The sequence below is a fragment of the Copidosoma floridanum genome, unplaced genomic scaffold (assembly GCF_036245765.1).
Source record: "Copidosoma floridanum isolate Cflo_tuat_1 unplaced genomic scaffold, Cflo_Japanese_pri ptg000001l, whole genome shotgun sequence".
Lineage (NCBI taxonomy): Eukaryota > Metazoa > Arthropoda > Insecta > Hymenoptera > Encyrtidae > Copidosoma > Copidosoma floridanum.
This window is the reverse complement of record NW_028321878.1, coordinates 10,794,888-10,819,335: the sequence shown is the minus strand read 5'-3', so window position 1 is coordinate 10,819,335 and position 24,448 is coordinate 10,794,888. Positions and strand designations below refer to the sequence as shown.

Here is a 24,448-nt window from a genome sequence, read left to right as displayed (position 1 = left end):
GGCGGTGGCTCTGGTTATATATATATATACGTATATGTACACGAGTTGTGCTCATCTTTTATGAATTTCCCCCGTAGGTGTGCAGCTTCGCCGAGTAATACGTTGTACACATAGGTATAGGACGGTCCTTTGGAGCTGTAATATTGTTTTCGGGCGAAAGTCCGAGAGGTGCGTTGTTAATTGCGTTGTCGCGCCTATATCGAGAGAAAGACCGGCATCTCTCCGATAGATGGCGGAGGCGTCGTTAATAACGTCTCTTTACGGCGTCCCCGTGCGTGATTCATTATAACTACTACTAGCCCTCGTCTATATATTGTGCCGGTGCGACTTTTTTGAGCGAGTAATTCTGTGGATTTTCACATGCGCAACGCCCCTCGTGGGCGATCTCGCAGCAAAAATGGCCCAATTTTCACCCTACCCCCCTCCCAAGTGCCCAGTGCCAAGAGTAGAGCCGTTATTATTGTGGTCGCGTTGAAATTACACTCCGAAGTTTTCACTTGCACCCACAAACGGTGTTTGAGGCCAACTTTTTTTTTTTTTTCTTTTTCAAACTTCCTCCATTAGGTAAGTATTGCGTATACTATAGCATCTTGCAGGCCTACGGTTCATGATGGAGGATATCAAAAGTTCAAGAGAACTTTTTCCCCCCGTTAACGAAGCCACGTGCTCCCTCGCAATTAGCCGGCCTTTTCTTGCCGATTCCTCAATGCACGCGCAAACACCGCAGTCACACAGCGAGTCTCCTCGTGCATTATTTTCCTCCCTCGAAGCCTCTTCTCTTCGGACACCACATACGGGGATCTCTCCCTCTCTCCCCCTGTCATTTTTTGTGCAATTACCGTACAATTACGCGCACATTACTGCTCGGGAGATTCAAATTAATTAATGCGAGTGGGGCGTGCATTTTGTCGTAGACCAGAACTTGGAACTGAGGGTTTTTTAGGGGTGGGAAGTGGTTGGCCTGTTTTATGTCCCATTTTTTCCCTTCCCTCTTTATATGCTCTGGCTTTGGGTAACGAATGGTATATATATATATATATATATATATATATATATATATACACACACGAGGAACAAATCGACGCCACGCACCGTCAAAAAATCACAAGCGGATACAAGTATTTTCTGTTTTGTGCATCGAAGAAGAACAAATATTACATTCAAGGACCGGAACAAACACCATGAATCTCGATACAAAAAAAAGGTACACCCTATTATCACGGATACAACGTACCGTGTCTTTTCGAAAAAGCTCCTCAAAGCTCATGGACCGCCAACACGCGCCGGTCAATTTTGTGATTATAATAAAAAGCGATTTATCGCGAGCTATATTATAAGGAACACCGAGAGAATACCTGCAGAGCGTATAATATACAGAGCGACAAAAGGTAAGAAAGACGCAAGAGAGGATGAGTGGAGTATAGCGGGCGCGATGAACCAATTGTATTGTTCTCGGATCGTGTTATTCATAATGACTCGGTATTATTGTTGTATTTACCTCATTAAAAAGAAAGAAAGGGAGCGAGAGAAAGACGAAAAATGATCGTAAGAGCATGGCTAGGATAGAGGATACACCCGCATTATCTTCATCGAGATTTATTCGATTGGGCTTTCTTTACCGCATAGTATATACACACGCAGCGAGGGTCTTTTTGTCATAGAATTCGGTGCGTTGAATTTCCGAGCTCAAATATAGTCTATATTATTGTGGTACCAAGTACCTCATAATAGTTTTTCAACGCGATGTATGGCATGTTAGAACCTATACATACATTCATTCGTGCACTCTGCATCCAATGGTAATGCGGTACAATGGAGAAAACGCGTCATCGTTAGTATCGTTAATACGTAGTCTCTGAAACGACAATGAAATACATTTAATCGAGTCTCCATGGGATACGTGGGTACTGAATAAGGGCCCAAGGCGGGCCGGACGCTCCACCGGTTTTGTGACACTCGTAAAGAAATTCTCGTTCACCTACGATGATGTGGTTTATACGAATAAATGCGTTTTTTCGAATCGATCGGAAGAGTTGAAAGGCATAAAACGGCAGTGAGTGAAACAAATGAGAAGCAGCGGGGCGGCCCCGATGATGCGTTTAATAGCACTCGTAGCTGTAAACGTCCATCACTAGGTTACATACTTTATTCGCTTGTACCGAATATCTCCCCATTGGTTTTTAAAGTTGTAGGTATACCTAAATTTCCCCGTTTTCTAGCCAAGAAACGCTTACTCGTTGATATCTATGATCCTCGTTCGCGCAGGCGTTGAACTCTCCGTCGATTCCCCCCTACTTCCTCGTTAGCTGCGGAGAGGATGATCATGAGGTTTCGCGGCGATCCGCCCTTGCCGAAGATAACGAGAAGGAAAAAGTGGATGTATGAAAAAAAAAAAAAAAAAAAAAAAAGAAGAGATTGGCCGGTCTTAATGGGCCAGACACGCGACAGTTCCGAGCTGACGTGCGCGCGCGCGTGAATAATGTATGCAAGCCGCGACGATAAACGCAAGTTGATACATGTATGGAAAGGATTATGAGTTATCGGCTTAGCGCATAGTATACACGAACGACTTTTCCCTTTCGTTTATTTATTTATTTTTTTCTTTTATTTTGCGGGTGATTGATAAAAATAGAGCCCGATAACGACAGATCGGTGCGTTTTACCCGTACCGAGAACCAACCGATCTTTCATCGGTCGACGGCGCGCGTGCAAGAAAAAAAAAAAAAAATCCCGAATTTCCGGTTGCTCTGTGGCCACAGTCGCACTAGCCGCGGCACGTCACGGTAACATAATTAATAACCATAGCCATATAGACCCGTACAGGGGACTTATGGCCCCCTTGTTGTGTCGGCCGAGCTTTTTACGAATTTTTTTTTGTTTCCTCCCCCCTCGTGGCCTTGGCACTGCTGCCCACAGCCACCTATCGAGCGCGCGGATCTTCCCAGAATTCCCGCTTTCTTAATCTTCAAGCTCGTAATCGGCGCCCCCCCCCTTTTCGTGAAACGAACGCAATTATTACGACTCTCCGGCCTCCACGGTTTTGGACTTTTTTTGGGGAGGAGACCGCGAGAGGACCGGAAACGTTAAAATTCGGAAATGACTCTAGAGGTGGCGCAAAACAACGAATCCTACGCGTGACCTCCGAAACAACCGATTTTTTCGACCTCCCATTTGTGTAGTAAAAGATCTCGCAAAAAAAAAAAAAAAAAAAAAAAAAAAACACCCGGAACGGCTCTTTGACGCGCAAATCGATGGCCAACGTTAAAATCTAATCGGCATCGGCACAATTCGATACGCTCGTTTTTCGCACCCATCTCCCGTTTACGAGGGAAGATCGTAAAACGAACGAGGGAAAACAAGTGTACTACGATCACTCGAACATATAATACTCGGCTAATTGCATTTTTCTGGTAGAGGTGCGTTTTTTTCCTATTAGTCACGTCGCAAAAGAGAAGTCTCGAATTTCGCGGCCCTTACAAGTACCGGAACCGCGAGGAAGACCGAGTTTCAATCGGAGCCGCTCCATCTTTAACGAGTCGAGTTACGTGATTTCTTTTTCTCTTCTTCATCCGCCTTCGTTCCCTTTCTCCTCAACTTTAAGGATCAATTTATATATACATCCCGAACGTACCAAGCCCTTCCCCCTTTCATTATCTCTGCCCCTATCAAAGGAAAAATAAAAAAAAATCGGCATACGAGATTTCGGCGGCACACACCTCATGCATTATTCAACGCACCGCTGTACTGTGTCCCTGTCGCATCGGTATCGCGAGAGTGTGTACTATATCGAGTTTCATCGCGCCGATTTTCGAGCCCACTGGCCCGGAAACCGAGAGATCGATTTTTAATTTGGCTTCGCGCCGTCATGCATACCACATCGCACGCTGTGCCATTGGTTTGCCGTAACAAGGTCTCGTTTCGCTGTATACGTGTGCGAATCCGCAAGTCGAAAATAACGATCATAATAATACCCTCAACTGCTTAACCCACACGCGCGCGCGTGTACAGTTTTCAAAAAAAGCCCAATGGAACAAAGGGCCCCCTCGTCGATCGGGAAAAAACGAAGCAAAGAAGGAGCGCATCTTTCCTTTCTCGGTTCCCCTTTCGCGCTGAAAAAGGCAACGCATCCGCGAAGGGAGAGAGCGGGAGGACTACGTAAAAGGCCCGATACTCGCCTCCCTTTTGCCCCTCTGTTCGGGCTTGAAATGCAAACTCGTCCGGAGACCGTGCGATTTCTCCGTTTATCTCCTTCCTCCTTCCACTATGTATATACATATGGTCCACGTATTGTACGTTTCGCTTTTATACAATCCCTCGTACGGACGACGACGCTCTCGTTCTCCATATTTTTGTGTCGAGCTCGGGATGGTTTTTTTTTTTTTTTTTTTTCATTCGGCAAATCCAATGAATCACTACTTATGCAGCTTGAGTTTTTTTAGTCCGAAACACAAAGTTACTAAGCGATGAGTACAGCATCAAGTGTGGAAGATAATTATAATTATAATAGAGCAAACTACCGCCTGCACCGTAGCAAAAATATAAAAAAGAGGACATGGTGTGCGCACAATGTAATATTGATCAGGAAGTAATTAAAAGTCACGTATGCGTATACGTGTTTGATATGGTCTCAGCATTGAGGCGAGACAAGGATGCGGGAAGTGCATTAATCATCGTATGATAATCTTTGTGTTACTCGCGTGCGAAACGATGTTACATAAGAGGGGGTTATATTAAATTTTTCAACGCAAATGATTGTGCACAAAATTAAAAATTTCAAAATCGAATTACACAAAAAAATGCGAAAATCTATTTCACGCGAAAAAAAATGAACTGTCCTTTATACGCGACATCTCCTTTTGCCACAGTCCATACAGAGCACTAACTTCTTTCTCGATTCATCATTCGTAGTATATATACGTATAACGCCAGCCATACCCATCCAAGTAACAGATAAACATACTCTGTTTACCCCAACTAACTCTGATGGATCATTATTTTGTCGACCAAAGTGAAAAAATATAAACATAACGTATAAAAACTAATGTCATTCACAATAAAAAGCTGTTACCACCTTTAGGTTGGAAAAATTAAACAAAATGGAAGCCGAAGGCGAGTGAGTGAGCACAGAAGCACGTATAGATGTGTAAGCTTAAAGGTTAATTGCCGCGTTCGCCGTTTAAAGAACACAGCACAGAGCTTTCTCCGCCACATACACGCATCGGTGCCCTCTCGTAATTAAAAAGTAAACTCGGCTAACAAGCCGATACCGTTTTCGGTGCCGGTATAGCTGCAAACCAAAAGGGGGGGGCTGAGATTTTCGATTATCGGCGATTCGATACACGTCTCGGCTTTGGTTCTCTCAAAGTTTTCGCCGCCGGTGCTCTCCAAAGACGTAATTGAAAAGCCAAAGGGATGCAGTAGCGCGTGTTTGCTCGCGCGCAGCGATTTGGACGCGATTATTCTTACCTCTTCTTTTGCGAAACGAGTTTTGGATCACCGCCATGGGATTTTTTTTGCTCCATTGTTGAATCGTACAATCGTCGAGTGCACGAGGTATATATATATATATATCGATGATCATCGGAGGGTAATGAAATATTTAATTCTCATTACGTGCACCGCATGACGAGATTAATTGGAGTAAACGTTTGCAGTAGCAGCTATGTCACCTGTTCGTTTAAATAGCCGAAGAGTTCGTTAGCGACATATTTTCGAGATACGCGAATCCACCCAAACAAAGGTCGTACAAATATGCATGGGGAGTTTTTAACGAGTACGGCGGAGTGAGCAAAAATTGGCGTATTTATTTTTTGTCCTTTAAAAAAAAAAAAAAAATAAAATAAATAACGAAACAAGGAAAAAGAGAGGTAGGTGGATATATATAAGACCACGATGCTATATGCGACGCCTGTACCCCAGAGCAAAAAGAAAAAGACGAAGGGGGGGGGAGACCCTCTGGTGGTGGCCGTACAAGCCAGACACATTGTCCTGTCGGTGGGCTGTTATTTATTTTGCGAGTCCTTCTCCCTGGCTATATACATATATGTGCATGCAAGAGAGGTAAGGCGATTGTGTGTCGAATCTCGCGAGTCGTGGACTTAAAAAGCTCGAACGAGAGACCGAGAAATCGGCAAGGAAATGGCGTTTTTTTTTTTTCTTTCTTGAAACGGGTGAGCTTTGATTTCTCACTTTTTGCGATTCGTCGAAAAACGCGAGAGCTCCCCAAAACGTGTGAACGTGAAGAAGAGTCATCGGAAGGGCGGAAACAAAGGCTGCACGGCTTTCGACAACTCGCGTTACTTTCAACAATGTAAGTGTACAACACACGCACACATACAAGTGGAGGCAAGTCGATACGATACGAGCAACCTCCATTGTGTGTATATATACACAAGCGGTATAAAAGGACGGCAACGGAGGGGAGGAGACGGAGCGTATAAATGGCGAGTCTCGTGGCTTGCTTCACTTTTTCCTCCGTCCCATATGGGCTGCGCACTGTCCCTGTCGCCCGCTCTCCTCCTGTCTTCCCCTGAGCACTTTGCATACAAGCCGCTGTGACTTTTTGCGTTCATCGGCAAGGAAATACTCGATACGAGAGAAAGAGTGTGGGGGGGGGGCAGTGCGTTTACGGGGAACTCGATCGGAAAGCCGAGACGTCGCCTCGGGGAAAACAAAAGATCTACCCTTTTTTTTCGCCGATCGCGTTCCAATGGCTGTACTTGTACCGCGAATTAATTTAAAGCTAAGAGGTAATGAACGCGAGGAGTCGAGTGTTGCGAATGAAAAAAAAAAAAAAAAACATCATCGACGTGCTCGACGAGAATTTTCAACCGTCAGGTTGCATTTCTTTCAGCGCACAGTGGTCTTTCCATGTACCATTTCGAAAGCTCGCCCTTATCGCCCGGGAGATGACGGAGGGTGCGATGGACAAAAAAAAGGGCCGCACCTCTTGACTTATTCCGCGAAGGAGGAGCTTACTTCGCGCTATCAAACCCTACCGATCTGGTCTCGTTTGGGGGGGAAACGATCTGCGTGCCTCCTCCTCCTCCTCCTGTGGATTTTTTTATAGTTTTGTGGGTGTTTTTCCAACGAAAAAAAGGGGAATGAGCCACAAATGCTTGTCTTTTTCTTTTGTTCTTCTTTATTGAAGGAAAAGCAAAAAACCTTTCCATCTGGTGCAAGGTCCACGCGGTGTCACGTAGGTACACTGGGAGACAATCTTGGTTGCGGAAAAAACAAAAGAGTCACAACGGGTAGGGCAGGACATTGGGGGAAAAAAATGCGAGGAGACGAAGTGAAAGAAGAAATCCGAGAGGGAAAAAGCTCGGTGTGCGGGAAACGGAGGAAGGAGCGAGAGACATCGCACGCAGACATGCGCGAGGATGGTCAGATCGGACCGGATAAAGGAGATAGATCGGCCGAAAGATAATGACACACACACACACGTGTGCGTATATGTAACGTGGGCGAGGAGGAGGAGACCCCCTCGCGTACGTGTGCGCGAGCAGAGATAGAAATCTTTCTCGGTCGCCATGCTCGAGAGCTTCAAAGAGACAGAGCGTATATATATATATACTTGCTATCTGGAAGCTGCACGTGGATATATATATATATATATATGTGTGTATATATTTACGGTAAGAAGGCATGGATACATTACGTACGCTGCCCTCCCAAGAGCTCGCGCTGGCTTTTCCCTGTTACGTAGTCGTCGTCGATTTTAAATCCTTCGATCGACCGCAAGTGCGCTCCGGAGTAGACGCGAGTATTGAGTTTCCTGGGGGGTTATTTTTTTTTCCTCAGTAGAAAATACGATATGAACTTGTATTGAAAATAAAATAATTTCCAAGATAACCGCGCGCATCGCCGCGTATGCATAATAATACCATGTCACTTTCCCTCCCGCGAGCAGCGCCAATAAAAATTTTCTCACGTATAAAAGGACGCACGCACGCACCAGAGACACCCGAGATAGGCATCTCTCGCACACCTATATCCTCCTACATGTACGGATATGAAGTGTATACTTGTATATTCCTTCGTTGGCCGCGGTAGCTGTGCGCGCGATAAGAAAAAATAAAGGAAAAAGAAAAGGCCCATCGGTAGGGGGATACACTGGGAGAGACAAAAGGGCGGCCATTGTCCTTGCTCGGAGAGTGGACACAATGCAAGGCTGCAACGTGCATCATGCACAACTTGGGTATAAGTTATATAAACTATATACGTCGTGGGCTGTGTGTATGGATATATATGTATGTAAGAAAGTACACGGGGACAATCTACATCTCGGACGATATATTTCATGTGTGTACGTACGTGTACTACGTGCATACATGTGCGCGTGCAAGGTATATAAGGGAAGAGGAGGCTCGAGGGGTTCCTCCTTTGAATATAAGTTCGCGCGAGCGGAGCTATATATATGCACCTCTCCTACTCCGTATCTGGTACACCTACTTGCATGACTGACTGCGGAACATGAAGATATGTGCATAAATACGTACATGGACGGGATTGCACGTATAGGTGCTTGGCTTTTGTGCGCCCTATAGGTAGGTTTTACAATGAATCTCGCACGCCCGGGAGGAATGATTATTCTCTTCTCCTCGAATTCTTCGGTCTATATTTTTTTTCTCGTCCAACTGAAAATATCGTACTAACGAAACAGTGCAAATATTATATTAACAATACATTGGCAAGGTATTGCTGAACGATGACCAATGTCGCACGTCACGTTTTGCCGGAGCTATTGCCTGTATATATATATAATTATTATTATGGCCAAAAGGGGCAATGGGAGAAAAGTATTGGCAATTGTTTAGCCAATGTATTTGTAGTGGATAAAAGCCATACGTTGGCAACACATTCGAGAGCTTATTGATTATTCCAGGGGTCTCTTACAAGTGTAGTTTATCCAAACGATTGAGACGAGCTGCATGCGGGGTGCACTCGGAGACGGTATCTTTTTTATTACACTGTCAACACGGCGGTAGCGTCTCGCGTTCCCGTATATCTTCGTGTAAGTACACTCGACAGTCGACTTTGTGTCATCTCTCTGCTCGGAATAAATCCTCGGAGGCGTGGGCGCGGGGACGTATTTATACGCTGTGTACATTACGCGACTCGAGATATACTTAACGAGGTTCGCCAGTCGACATCTAACGTGTAAACTGAGTTAAAGGTCTGGAAAATAAACAAAAGTCCGTGTAGCCGATCGACGAGTATATTTTATCCGGGGGGGGGGAAAAAAAATCTGGTCGTCCATGTCGATGATGTTGCGGGCACTTATCCGCCGATAATACTTGATATTACACGTGGTGTCCGTCAGGTCCAAGGCATGTGCCATCCAGCTAAACGGGAGCGCGATGTCGTTCCCGAGTACATAATATACGCGAAGCTAAAGTTTCGGTACAAAAGAAGATCTCGTCAACGTCTCGGGGATATGGTGCACACGATGGGGGTCCGCTACTGCGAATACAGACTGTTATACGAAGAGCCGGGGCCATCGACTACTACTCTTGCTCGTCTCAAAGTCCCGAAGGATATCCCATTTCCTCGCGTTCAACGTACACTCTGATGGCCTTTTTTTTTCCTTCGCAGAGGCTACGAGTGGACGGAGATCAGGTTTATTCGACACAATGCTCGCTTTAGGTATATATATATTTGAAAAATTGCGGAGAGAAAACGAAGAGTGTTAAAACAAGCCGCGCAGGAGAACGGGAATAATAAAAGCGAAAAAAGATCTCGCTCATCGGCGAATCAACTCGTTCAACCGACGCAAACCTCGCGTCTCGGCCATCACTTATACCATCACGCTGCTGCTGTGTTATCTCGGAAACACGAGAGCCAAAAGATGATGGGGGGGTGGGGGAGAAATTCCTCTGCAGCAAACGAGAGATAAAACAGGAAGTCCAGGAGTACACGTAAGAGAGAAGGAGGTGGAGGAGGACGGTGCGATGAGAGGGCCGAAAAAGCGGGAGGACAAAGAAGAAGGGAGCAAAAGAAGAGGAGGCAGTGCGCTCGAAGGGAGCGCATACATATGCGCGCACGGAAGGAGTGAAAGGAGAGAAGGAGGGAGGGGGTGGTGGTGGTAAAATATGATAGCGAGATTCGCGAAATATGAGACCGAGGCGACGGGATCCATTGCGCTGCGAGGAGAGAAAGAGAACAGATGGTTCTTATCTCTCTCTCTCTCTCTCTTTTTCTTGCTCGGCCTCCCTTTTCGCCTCCACGCGAGGCAGTTTTTATTTATTTATGCATTTTATTTTATTTTTTTATTTTTTCGAGCGAGCGAGTGCTTGATTCATGCAAATCTATAATTTCCATCTTAACGATCGGACTCTGCTGCGCGCACGCACATCCTTTCTTTCCTCCCCATGTGCTTCTCAAATTGAATCGTACGCGCACGCACGCGCGTCGTTCTGTTTTACGTACACGCGGATGGTGTATGGGAGTCGTTTGTTTTAGTATCAAGGGTGCCATTCCTCTTTCCTCTTTGTCTGCAATTCTTTTTTTTTTTTTTTTTTTTTTTCTTGCGATAAAATTTTTAGGGAAAAGGTGTCGCGTTACACAATATGCGTTTCAGCCCCGCATCGGGAAATCAGGAGTACATTTATTAGCTCTGAGCATCGTGTACCTACAGCTCGAGCGGGTTAATCATCGTTGCGGCACGTATGTCAGTATACAAAGGAGAAGAAGCAGCATCTTTTTATTTTTCGTTTCTCAATTTAATTGACAAAGACAAAAAAAAAGAATAATTTGCCATGGATATACTCGGTCAAATTTACCGTCGCAAGAATATACCAATGATGTATATCAGCATACATAGGGTGATGGAGTGCGCGCGCAAGATTTCCAGAAAAATAGAAAGAGAGTGAAAAAGAGAGGGTGGGTGCGGTGTATTGTCAGGAAAAAAACCGAAAAATCAAGTGTCGGTGTATAGATACAGAGCGTAGCGGCAAAGGGGAGCTTTCACTTAACGAGCAGCGCCACGGCTCGTATGGCAGGGTGATAAGGATCGCGATTTCCCCCCGGTGAGGTTGGCTCCCGTGAGAGACAAAAGTGCCGGCTCGCCGTGTCGCGTAACAAGAGGGAGAGAAGCCATTGGGGCGTTTTCCACGCGGCGAATGTCAAACAATTAAGGCACCGCGGAGAGCTGAACAAGCACTGCAGTATATACACATATACATATGTTGTGGCTGCATCGGATGCCTTGTCATATGTGCCCTCGCGAGGGGAATTTATCGGCGACACCGCAGCTTCTCTCCTTTCGCGTGGATTATGGGCAAACCTCTGCCCGACGACACGGAGGGACAGCTCGTTGCTTTTTGTTTGTTTTCCACTGAAGTATAGTGGTTGCACAAAAAAAAAAAAAAAAAAAAAAAAGCTCGAGGACTAAATTTCAAAATACACCAGCTCTCCTGTTTATTGGACACTGATTTTGTTTTAGCAAGTATTTGGAAAGTAAGAAAAAAAAAAAAAAAAAAAAATTAAATAACAAGCCTTTTCTCCACATGCTCTCCATTACGTTGCACGTCCAGCAATCAAACATCCATCAGTTGTTTTACAGCCCCCGCGGTTCTTAGTGACCCTCCCCTTGACTCGTTTTAACGACTCAGCGGCACTAAAGACTCCGGCAATGGCTACTACTGCTTATCTTTTCGTTGCAACCGCAGTAATTAATGGAAGAAGGAAGAATAATTCAAGCGATTGTAAAAGAGGTGGATGAAAAAAAGAAAATCATCGTAGCTTACCTGGCATGCAGACGCATCGAAAGGTTCCGGGATCGTCGAGGCAGGAGCCGTCGTTTCTGCAGGGAATCGACTCGCACTCGTTGACGTTGGTCTCGCAACGCGGACCCGTGAAGCCTTGCGTGCAGTTGCACGCGAACGAGCCGGGCGTGTTCACGCAGATGCCGTCGTGCTCGCACGGTGAACCTGGAATAATCAAAATTTGGACGAGTTTAAATAACATTGCGTGCAAAACAATATGATGTCTTCGATCGATCGAGTAGCTTTATTTGTGGCCAAAATGCTTTTTTTACCTTGCTTTGCAGAAATTAAAACGAGAATCAGTTTAACTCCTGTAATGGGAGTTTCTGTTTTTTATAAAATGCAAGTTTTTTCAACCTACATTGGTTTTTTCCATTCAAATGTGTCCAGTTTAGTGCAACTGTTTAACCACTTGGTGAACCATAGATGTATGGCTGTCCTTAAAATTATTATCCACGCCACCACGATGTGTTTTATAAATAAAAAAAACTTCAACTACCCGTTATAAATATAATATAAAGTATAAAGATGTACAAATATTGTACAAATTTTGTTTTCAATTCCTTTTTGCAAACACTCACACGTTTCCATCGAGAAACATGTGTTGTGTAAAAGCCTTAAAAAAAAAAGCCGCAACTGCTCGAGAGTCCCCAAAGAGCATTCTCCTTCCGAAATTATCTCGATCGAAAGTTTACGGCACAATTAAGCTTGTCGATCTCCCGTCACCGGAACTCCAGCGACAATCAACCTCCCAAGGAGCGAGCCAAATGAGAAAAAAAAAAAAAAAAAACGCCAAACAACCAGCAGCCGTTCAGCAGAATTTTTCCCACAACGCATACCTTCGCACACATCAAAAGAGATCATCGGACTGACTTTCTATCGATCCCTCATCGTGTCCTCCTCAAAGTACGTATAGGTACGTATACATATACGAGCATACCGATACCGGTCATCCCATCAAAAGCAGCAACAGCAGAGATCAGCCTCCGAGGCTGAGAAAAGCCTCCTCGCGGACTTTCACCCGACCGGCAATTATCGCTTATACGTGCGTTTGCGCGCCTATATATACATCTATACATGCGTGCGAGCACACCTTTTTTTCATCTCCTGCTCCTTAGATGGCATACCGACCAACCAATACGCACACGTGGACATATTATATGTGTGTTATACGAGATCTTTTCGATCCCCAACTGCTTCTGGCGCGAAAATTTTCAATCTATACCTACGGGATTCTCCAACTGTACTTGTCCATACACGTGCAGGTAATTATTACAAATTATCGTCAACTTGATGGCTCTATTCTGGAAAACATCGCTCTCACCTAATGAGCGCGTGTTTCTCTAAAAAGCGATGCGACGAATACGTGAATATAAACAAAACGAAACAAAAAATATGCGAACAAGTTGAACGAGAGAGAGAGAGAGAGGTGGGTAGGGAGTGAAGGGACAAAAAAAAAAAAAAGAGACGTGTACACGCGGTCGCTGGATCCGAGAGGCGAATTACGCGCCATTTAAATGCTGATAACCGGTAAAAATCCAGCGACATCCTTATAAAACGTTTATATATACGTCCACCTCTTACCTGCACGGAGGAGTGACTATATACGTGTACTCGAGGAGAACTGGACGAGCTTCAACCACACGTGTAACCTACGGACTCGTGTACTTGCGCAGAGAGAGACGCAACGACAAGAATTAAGGGAATAACGAGCCAAGAGAGAGAGAGAGAGAGAGGCAGCGGCAGTAGTGTATTATAGTGACAATTAAAGGAGAATCGGTAAACGTGCGCGGAATGACAAACCTACGCTTTATATACGTGTTGCGTCGCGTCATTTGTGCGTACGACGTGTATATGGCGAGCGTGTGTGTAGGGAGCAGAGAGCGAGAGCTGCTACTGTTGTTGCTACCGACCGCGCGCGCGGGAGACGAGAAAGACAACGGCGACAAATGCATAATAAACCACCTTAATTGGCGAATTCCCGTCGAGTTGGTCTTTTCCTCCCCCCTCCCCCCCCCTTCATTTCGACGGGCTTTTAAACCTCCTGAGATTGCTCGCCGCCAAGACGCTTTAAACAGCTTTGCAGTCGTTGCTTGTGATTTAGTAGCACGGCTTTTTTTTTCCCCTCCCCGTTTATTGCCATCGCCGAGTTTTTCGTTGATGGTGTATACTAAATGTGACCCAAGAAAATTCCTATTCCGTTACCAATGCCCACGATTGGTCATTATTATAAAAAAAAAAAAAATTAAAAAATTAAAGAAGTTTCAAGTATATGACACTATTGATATTGTCCATCCCCTCGATTCGTCAACTAAAAATAAACTCCTATTCGATCCAATGCTGGCGTAGATGTTCTCACTCGTCGGTACGACAAAATGACAAATAATTGGAACGTCATTGCATCCCATGAGTATCAGATGGATCGAAATACGCAAGATACGCCAAATTGTCGCTCCTAGCGCGCTGCTGCAGCGAGCAAGTGCTATTATTACTTAATGTCCCTTGATAAAAACAAAGCGCGTCTGCATACCACGTACCGACTGCGTATAGAGTTCTCTTCTCTCTCTCTCTCTCTTTGCCATTATATCGAGATTGCATATTTCCTGCTTGATTAAGCCGCTGCCTCCTCCTCCTATACTCTTATATACTTTCTACTGTGCACCTACTGCCACTATACTCCCGCGCTCGCGCACATCCGGAGTTTGTGTTACATACAGATTGCATGTACTTACCACGTTTACCCGTAGAGAGATGAGAGAGGGACGGAGAACTGCTCTGCTTCTATATAGTTTTATTGTGCATATTTAGTTGATACATCCGAAGGAAAGTGCTACGATTTGGTAATGTCGGATTCAGACAAAATATTTTATATGTGCATTTAATATTATTATTATTTTTTTTAATTAAGTAGTAAGAATAAAAATTTGAAAACAACAATGAGTCTCGAGAAAAGGGAATAAAGCAACTTAGCCACACCACAGTAAGTAGCTATTACAAATTGATTTTTCGTACACCTCTAAGGTAACTATCACGAAATTCTACTGTCTTAACAAGCTGTATTTGCAGTAATAGAAGACCAAAGACACGTTCTCCTAGATTTTTGCCTACGTATAAGCATTACCATCTACTCCCTCGTAAGCAGAATCAATCTTTCAACATCAGCAATGTATACGATACAATTATGCCAAGCTGTATGCACGACCCTTTCGAAAGATGCTGTACAGTTGAAAAAAAAAAAAAAAAAAAAAACATAACTGAGGTGATAAATAGACATGTTCTTATTTGCAATAGGTCCGTTGTTAAAATTTATCGACAAAAAATAGTTTTTGAAGAAAAAACCCTCAACGTCACTATGGTATGGATATTATTATTGTGTGAAAATCTGATCGGATAACGCGGTAGCATCGGCACCTATACATAAAAACACAATCCACACTCAGGAGCGGCCCACGCAGATGATGTAAGCCGACTCCCCTGCTCGCTGTCTTCTCCTCCTCCTCCTTTCCTGTACACCATGCGCTCTCTATTGCCTATACCCTCACAGCGGTGCACAGGTATATTGGCCACCAAGGGTTCTTGTACCAATACGGGGTATCGGGAAAGAAACAGGTAGCCGCGTCGAAGGAGGGCTACGAGAAGAATGAAAAGTAGAGGGGCATCGAGGAGCGATGGTACCTATATGCGCGAGCGCGCGAGGCGACTACCGACCCAGGAATATCAGCTTACAGGCAGCCAAATTTCTTGGCTATACGCCAATACATTACACCCATGTACCCGTACACCTAACGCAGATGCCTTTGTTTGTGCTCTTTCTGCTCGAGAACACCCGAGAATGGGGGGCAAAAATAATACAGTACACTGCAGGGTTCTCTTCGAAGATTTTCGAGGATATCGTGTGTGCGTATTTCGATCGGAACGCGGGAGGATGGGCCATTTTTTTTTTTTTTTTATTCGGTCTAGATTTTTTTGCCAAGTACTGTAATTAGTTGTGCCTTTGAAAGTACAAGGATTAAAAAGAAAAGTGTCCTGCGTATGGAAAAGTGCCCATGCAGTAAAAAATTTTCCAAGCTATACATGTCGAAACGAAACACAACACTTGAGAATTGTTCTCGTGGTAAAAGCAAATGAAAACAATTGATTGATAAAGCGGAGTGAGTTACGGATTAGTCGAAGGGCAACGTGTATACATTTGAGCTCGAGAAATAAATGAGATTCTTTGAGAGGAGCATTACACCGGGAGAGTTTAATAATGACCGCGCATACCGTACGCTGGATGCATTAAGAGCACCTCGGCAGATAGAGGCGACGAAATTTCGGCATCACTCGACGATAAGAGCAGCTATACGGGAGGAGGGAGTGAGGACGCTATTAAGGCGAGTACATACACTCAGCGGCAGTATATAGCTTGTCAGCGCGCCTTCAAAAGCCTTTCGTCGCACTCACGCACAATAATGCCACTGCATGTATATATACATATATATCCGCCCGTCGACTCCTCCGTATACTGCACCGACGGTGGTCCCCCCGTATACGTATACATATACATATATACCTGGTGCGCCGTGCACACAGCCTGTTCCGAGTTTTTATTTTACAAGAATGCCGGTTAAATATTTATAAGCGGCAGGGCAGAATGAAAGGGACGCGGTGTCGACAGCTATACTCTCTCTCCCTCGTGATTTAAGGGTCTACTGGATTTTTGGTCGTCCCTGACGTGTTGTACCGTGTATACTTTTTTTTTTTTTTTTTTTTTTTTTTTTTTTTTTTTTTTTTTCCTGTCCTTCCCTTCTCGTTTCGCATTAATGCGAATCGACGATTACAGTTATTTCGGGAGGAACGGGTTGATAAATAATAACTCGCGCTTGCTCCGATGGAGTTATTAAAAGTGCACTTTGAAACGACTTTGCGGACGAGAGGTAGGGGTGTAACGGAGCGCATTACGTGCGAGATTTTAAAAGCTGCACCGCTGGCGAAGGATGGCAGCGAGCGAGAGCTCGTACGGAGAAATTGCCTCAATTAGTATCAGCGCGGGGTGGGATATTTCGATTCGTTTATTTATGACGTTAGGAAATAAGACGCGCTTGCAAGGTTTGGAACGAGTGAGGGAAAAATTTCGGTTCCGAGAAATTCGCTGTGAATAATCATTCGTGTTTCACATTGGAGCATAAGCGTGTGCGCGGGTATACGAGATTAGAAATCAGAACATGGGAACGGGATTATCGTCTTTATGTTGCATACGAATTTTTGTTTGAAAAGAGAAATAAAAATGCATGATGAATGAAGTCTAATCATCGAAAATATTAAATTAAATGCTATGGATGCGCGTACATAATATATACGCACGAGGAGAAAGTTTTTGATCTTGAATTAAATTATTGTGATTATTGTGGTTGTTGGAGAAACTCCTGAATAGCAATGCTAGTACGTACAATTATTGTTAAATATAATATATTTGAATTATTCGTACGTGGATCAGAAATTTTAATGAGTAACGGCATTGAGTTGTAAAATGCTCAAAAAGTTTCATTGTCGCGTAAATACTGTATGTTATTTGCAATTTTCTAAGTGCATTATTAGCATATGAAATAAAATCAGGTACTAACTGAACTTAATAGTGCCTATAATTCGTGTAAAAGCTCTGGCTATCCTTTTGATCTTAATATCCACCAACTCCGATCTTCGAAAAATTAAAAACTTAAATAGCTGTGCAAATAATATATTATGTAAGTACACAAACATGTAAGCGAAATTTCGTACCACAGATTTTTGGCAGAGGCAAAGAGAGAGTTTAAATTAATTTCTTGGCTCTCATATAAATAATGAATTGTAAATAATAATCACTTTTGCAACAGTTCATAATAAAAGGAAAAAAATAGATGGTCAATATCACTCTCTTGCCCTACTATTTAAATTTATGTATTAAAGTTAAATCGAGATAACCGAATATACGAAATGTTTATCAATAAAGCTGTTCTATTCAAAGTTACAAAATGATTGTTAGTTTTTTTTTTTATATTAGTCATAAGCATGAATAAAGTCCAGTTTCAAAATCGTGGGTTATCTAGAAAATAAGTAACACTTAAAACTTTCTGTAATTAAAGATAAGGAGTCTACTACGAAGTTGTCAAAAGTGAAAACGTTTAAAGTTAAAAATCGACGTGGAATTTAGCTACAAAAAAAAAAAAAAAAAAAAAAATGCAATTAACAACAAAATTTATAGAAACGATCGACACGATTATCTAAAAAATTTAAAGAGGCTTTGCAAAAGTTGCGAAGAGCATCATTGATATTTCCGAATCTTTCAATGTTTAAAGTAAGCGGCTGGCGAGTTGGCAAGCTCGACACAGAAGGCGCTAGAGAGAGCCTCCAACCAATGGAATTGAAGCTCTATTAGAACAGAAAACATATCCGTATATTGTGCAGCGCCACGTTTATAATAGATATGTACAGACATACTTCCTATTGCAAGACGGAGGCACTTTTCTCTGGTGTCCTTTAGGCTCAGCTTGCCAACACGATAGCCCCACAAGTGATAAGTGCCCATACCACACCTCGAAGTGGATACTAGTTTGACTCTTCTCACACCTTCTACCAACACTGAAGAATCATCTCAAAACACGCAATCGAAACGAGTGCATTATTAAAACTTATTTCGAAGTGTACCACTTAAATAGTATCATACACGGTCGATCCATTGGTTAGTCAGTTGGTTTTACTCGCGCAAGCAGGTACTTCTAATACTCTTTTTGTAATAGCTCATTACTCCCTTATGAAACATAAATAACATTTTTTTTTACAGAAATTAACATGTATGAAATGTTTGGTCAACAAGCAGCACGAACTACGCCTCAGTCAACTGAGAATCCTATGAACGATTTTGAAGTTGTATCACCACCGGATGATTCGATAACAAGTATGGCGTTCAGTCCAGCATACGTGTCTCAAAATTTGCTTGTTGCTGGCTCTTGGGATAGTTACGTCAGGTGCTGGGAAGTGGAAAAAACTGGAAAAACTGTTGCCAAGGCCATGCAGAGCATGACAGGACCTATCCTGGACGTTTGTTGGAGTGATGTCAGTTTTTAGATACTTTTTACTTGCCATAAATGCCATGGCAAAGTTTTAGGGTGTTGTAATAATGCATCGTCAAATACTTGTTTTAGGATGGGACCAAAGTATTTATGGCATCTTGTGATCAAATGGTCAAGTGCTGGGATTTAGCTTCCAATCAATCAATCCAAGTAGCTGCTCATGATGCCCCAGTGAAAACTTGTCATTGGATCAAGGGTTCAAGTTACTCATGTTTGATGACTGGTTCATGGGACAAGACTTTAAAGGTATTTTATACTGCGTATTGAAAATACTAGTAACTAATATCAAGTTATGTACGTGATATTTCAATAATTTCTCATTTCCTAGTTTTGGGATCTCAGAACACCTACTCCAATGCTTACGTTGAATTTACCAGAAAAATGTTACTGTGCAGCCGTTGAGTATCCAATAGCTGTTGTAGGCACAGATGGAAGATGGTTTTTAACCTATAATTTAGAAGGCCAGCCAACTGAACTCAGCAAGGTAGATTCCATTTTACAACATCAGAGCAGATGCATTGCCATATATAGGGATAAAAAGAAGGCTTCATTTAGATACGCTGTGGGCAGTGTAGAGGGCCGTGTCGCCATTGTATCCTTAAACAGTCCCAAAGATACTTTTAGATACAAATGCCACAGATCATTTGATGTAACGGGTAAATTTCTGGATATTTGTGTGGTACGTATTCTTATTATCGTCACATTTTTTATTAAATGCAGCAGATTACGTTAAGAATGAAGATTCATTATTTTCAATAGGTAAATGACTTGGCGTTTCATCCGGTTCACGGTACTTTGGCAACTGTTGGCGGTGATGGGACATTCGGTTTTTGGGATATAAATAGTCGGATAAAATTGAAAGGATCAAAACCAATGGGGAAACCTATCACTAGTTGCTGTTTTGATCGCAACGGGGAACTTTTTGCTTACTCTGTCTCCTATGATCGGTCCAATACGGTACGTATAATCGTGTAGTTAAAAATTTATCAATACATTTTGCTTATTAATAATTGATGTTGCTTTTAGGGTGATGAGCATTTTAATCCTAATATGATAAACCGTATCTTTCTTAGATCTTGTTTTCAAGAGTTAATACCATGATGCCATAAACAGCATAACTATTAAAAATGTACATGAAGCCTATTACATATGAATTAAAAATAAAACTTTTGTAGGTGGATACAAACAATAAATTAGTAATAGTAATCGTTTTAATTGGTACATTACTATAAAAATGATTTTATAAATTTATTGAATTTACATTTCACGCATTGTTTTACAATGCACAATTTTTCTTTAATACTAATGTTAAAATAAAAATTTACTGAAAATGTCACGTTTGGATATGAATCATAATAAATACACTCAAAAACGAAACAAGCAATGTAACTTTTACCTTCACTAATACATACGAATTTTCCAACTAACTTGTTAGGTATGAGTAAATATTAAAAACACTGATGAGATCACGATGAAACATAGATGGACGAAACCACTGTTACAAATTTTATAGTTTTCGAGACAAGGATCAAATCAGAGAAAAAATATAATGAATATCATTCTCGAGAAGCCACGTGTTCTTTTATGCCAAAGATACGTTTAAATTTAGGGTATAGTTATAGCTTTTAAGTAGAAATCTCTTTTGTGAGTTTTTAATGAAAGAAAAAAATAGAGGGCTAGTGTCACTCTCTCACATAACCAATAAACTTTATGTATTGAAATTAAAACAAGATGTTAAAATAGGCAATTTTTTTATCAATGTATGAAGCTGTTTTTTTTCAAAGTTCCTCAAGTTTACAAAATAATTGTTAGTTTTTTTTGGTTTTTCTTTTAAATTAGTCACAAGCATAAACAAAGTCCAGTTTCGTAATCGTGGGTTATCTAGGAGATAAGAAATACTTAAAACTTTCTCTAATTAAAGATAGGATCTACTGAGAAGTTGTCGAAAATGAAACTTTAAAATTTAAAATTCGACGTGGAAGTTAGCTACAAATTTTCAAGAAAAATAAAATTGATCATAAAATTTATAGAAAAATATGATTAACGATCTCTCCGAATCTTTCAATGTTTAAAGTAAGCGGCTGGCGAGTTGGCAAGCTCGACACAGAAGGCGCTAGAGAGAGCCTCCAACCAATGGAATTGAAGCTCTATTAGAACAGAAAACATATCCGTATATTGTGCAGCGCCACGTTTATAATAGATATGTACAGACATACTTCCTATTGCAAGACGGAGGCACTTTTCTCTGGTGTCCTTTAGGCTCAGCTTGCCAACACGATAGCCCCACAAGTGATAAGTGCCCATACCACACCTCGAAGTGGATACTAGTTTGACTCTTCTCACACCTTCTACCAACACTGAAGAATCATCTCAAAACACGCAATCGAAACGAGTGCATTATTAAAACTTATTTCGAAGTGTACCACTTAAATAGTATCATACACGGTCGATCCATTGGTTAGTCAGTTGGTTTTACTCGCGCAAGCAGGTATGTTATATATTTGATACTTGAATATTGAAAGGAGCATTTTTTAAAAGATATTTTACAAAGATACAGATAAAGCATGTCGATTATAATAAAAGCAAAGTAGATGATTTAAATGATAAAACACTATTAAATTTTGAAAATATACATTCTACCAAGAACTTGTAAATATTAGCATAAAAAGTATTTGTGGTTATACTCGTAGGACAGGTTTTAGTATGCGTTATTGCCGCATGATGATTTTTCACATTACAACGTGGCATTAAATTGGCACTCTTCTTTTCATCAAGTCGAATAGGACAGGTTTTAGTGTTAACTTCGGCCACTTCATTTGGTTTTCTACAGGCTCTTCGGCGCGAGTAGTCGCGTCTCACTTCAAATACCTAATAATATAATGCAGAAAATTGTTCGTGCTTTGTGGGATAAAGGACGGTCTTGACCATTACTAGCATAGATATATTAGGTATACTTTTTCTTCCTATCGGGCGCGAAGTAGACGAAGTACTTTTTATGCTTGCGTCAATGGCTTAAATTTGAACCAATTGACCCAATTTTGGATATTTTTTTCAGAACGATTACTTCAGTTGTTTTTTAGTCGGGATAGGGAGGGGGGGGGGCAAGCACCCTGGACATCGCACAACTTTTCTGGAAATCCTACATTTACCTAAATTTTGAGTACACACAACTTTGAGTAACGAAAAAACGTACATCCATTATTTACGAAGTATAGCTTGGTATTCATATGAATAATGCAAGGTGCATGAGCCTTAAACATACTCATGTGATTTACTCACACTCGATGTCGGTGCCACTGCGTGATCAAACTCGTGTCACACAATAATGTGATTGACTGGCACTCATTCCCGTCAACTTTGATCACTAGTACGAGTCAAATATAACTTGCTATGTTTCGTTATTGAAGTACAAAAAAAAATTATACATGTGAAAATCATATAACGTACTTCAAGTTTCACATGCTTTGATTAAAAATCACTTTGCACCCTTAGAGAGAACAACAATACACGCCACTTGAACGCAAGCCTTTACACCCTAACGAAAACTTTGCGCCCTTCGACTACTTTGGGCCCTAATGCAAAAAATACTTTTTCCTACCTTTAGCGTTTTTGAGAGGCTGGTATGCTCTCGGTAGGAAAAATGGTATTCGCCACATAAGCTCCATCCCTCCGGGGCAACCTTACAAACCCTCGGGCCTGCTTCGCAGGACCCTCGGGCCGCAAAATAGCCCCAGAGGCGATGGCGCTAATCTGACGAAAACTACCATTCTGCCCACGGTCACAAAGTGAGACTTTGCGCATTAGTGGCGAAATATACTAATTTTAATGGCTTATTACTCTCTTGTGAAACATAGAAATTTAATTTTTTACAGAAATTGACATGTATAATATGTTTGGTCAACAAGCAGCACAAACTACGCCTCAGTCAACTGAGAATCCTATGAACGATTTTGAAGTTGTATCACCACCGAATGATTCGATATCAAGTTTGGAGTTCAGTCCAGCACACGTGTCTCAAAATTTGCTTGTTGCTGGCTCTTGGGATAATCACGTCAGGTGCTGGGAAGTGGAAAAAACTGGAAAAACTGTTGCCAAGGCCATGCAGAGCATGACAGGACCTATCCTGGACGTTTGTTGGAGTGATGTCAGTTTTTAGATACTTTTTACTTGCCATAAATGCCATGGCAAAGTTTTAGGGTGTTGTAATAATGCATCGTCAAATACTTGTTTTAGGATGGGACCAAAGTATTTATGGCATCTTGTGATCAAATGGTCAAGTGCTGGGATTTAGCTTCTAATCAATCAATCCAAGTAGCTGCTCATGATGCCCCAGTGAAAACTTGTCATTGGATCAAGGGTTCAAGTTACTCATGTTTGATGACTGGTTCATGGGACAAGACTTTAAAGGTATTTTATACTGCGTATTGAAAATACTAGTAACTAATATCAAGTTATGTACGTGATATTTCAATAATTTCTCATTTCCTAGTTTTGGGATCTCAGAACACCTACTCCAATGCTTACGTTGAATTTACCAGAAAAATGTTACTGTGCAGCCGTTGAGTATCCAATAGCTGTTGTAGGCACAGCTGGAAGATGGTTTTTAACCTATAATTTAGAAGGCCAGCCAACTGAACTCAGCAAGGTAGATTCCATTTTACAATATCAGAGCAGATGCATTGCCATATATAGGGATAAAAAGAAGGTTCCCACTAGATACGCTGTAGGCAGTATAGAGGGCCGTACCGCCATTGTATACTTAAACAGTCCCAAAGATACTTTTAGATACAAATGCCACAGATCACTTGATGTAACGGGTAAATTTCTGGATATTTATGTGGTACGTATTCTTATTATCGTCACATTTTTTATTAAGTGCAGCAGATTACGTTAAGAATGAAGATTCATTATTTTCAATAGGTAAATGACTTGGCATTTCATCCGGTTCACGGTACTTTAGCAACTGTTGGTAGTGATGGGACATTCGGTTTTTGGAATATAAATAGTCGGATAAAATTGAAAGGATCAAAACCAATGGGGAAACCTATCACTAGTTGCTGTTTTGATCGCAACGGGGAACTTTTTGCTTACTCTGTCTCCTATGATTGGTCTAAGGTACTTATAATTGATTATTTAAAAATTTATCAATATATTTCGCTTATTAATTGGTATTGATGTTGCTTTTAGGGTCATGAGCATTATAATCCGAAAATGATGAATCATATCTTTTTTAGATCTTGTTCTGAAGATTTGAAATCTGAAATGAAATAAACAGCATAACTATTAAAAGTATATATGAAGCCTATTATACATGAATTAAAAATAAAAATTTTTTATGTGGACGCAAACATCATCATTTCAATTGATACATTTGAAATAAATAAATATAATAATTCATAAATTTCATTTTATTCTTTGTTCCTTTTAGCACACTAATAAAATTAATCAGTAATGAAAAATACAGGGGTTTGACATTAACAAATATTTGAAATAAACGCATTATAAAATAGTGTAGACGTAAAAAATTTAATCTCCGAAAAAGTAAATGTACAAGTATATATAACACAAACTCATTAAAGAAAGAATGTAATA

At 41.6% G+C, this 24,448-nt stretch overlaps 3 protein-coding genes across 3 annotated transcripts in view; 2 read left to right on the top strand and 1 right to left on the bottom strand.

Moving 5' to 3' along the window:
- The window catches only part of N (neurogenic locus Notch protein), a 113,283-nt gene that overhangs the window by 28,460 nt on the left and 60,375 nt on the right, over window positions 1-24,448 (bottom strand). The window contains exon 5 of the mRNA XM_089588438.1: window positions 11,751-11,933. Within this exon, the coding sequence (XP_089444564.1) occupies window positions 11,751-11,933 (183 nt within the window). The remainder of the gene's footprint in view (window positions 1-11,750; window positions 11,934-24,448) is intronic.
- On the top strand, window positions 18,110-20,045 carry LOC106638536 (protein Rae1). The gene is made up of 6 exons (XM_089590264.1): window positions 18,110-18,496; window positions 18,568-18,839; window positions 18,929-19,102; window positions 19,185-19,535; window positions 19,616-19,813; window positions 19,883-20,045. Exons 2-6 carry the CDS (start codon window positions 18,576-18,578, stop codon window positions 19,955-19,957), a joined length of 1,062 nt encoding a protein of 353 aa, XP_089446390.1. The 5' UTR covers window positions 18,110-18,496; window positions 18,568-18,575; the 3' UTR covers window positions 19,958-20,045.
- On the top strand, window positions 20,954-24,195 carry LOC111644014 (protein Rae1-like). Its single transcript, XM_089590046.1, has 6 exons — window positions 20,954-21,344; window positions 22,729-23,000; window positions 23,090-23,263; window positions 23,346-23,696; window positions 23,777-23,971; window positions 24,044-24,195. Exons 2-6 carry the CDS (start codon window positions 22,737-22,739, stop codon window positions 24,125-24,127), a joined length of 1,068 nt encoding a protein of 355 aa, XP_089446172.1. The 5' UTR covers window positions 20,954-21,344; window positions 22,729-22,736; the 3' UTR covers window positions 24,128-24,195.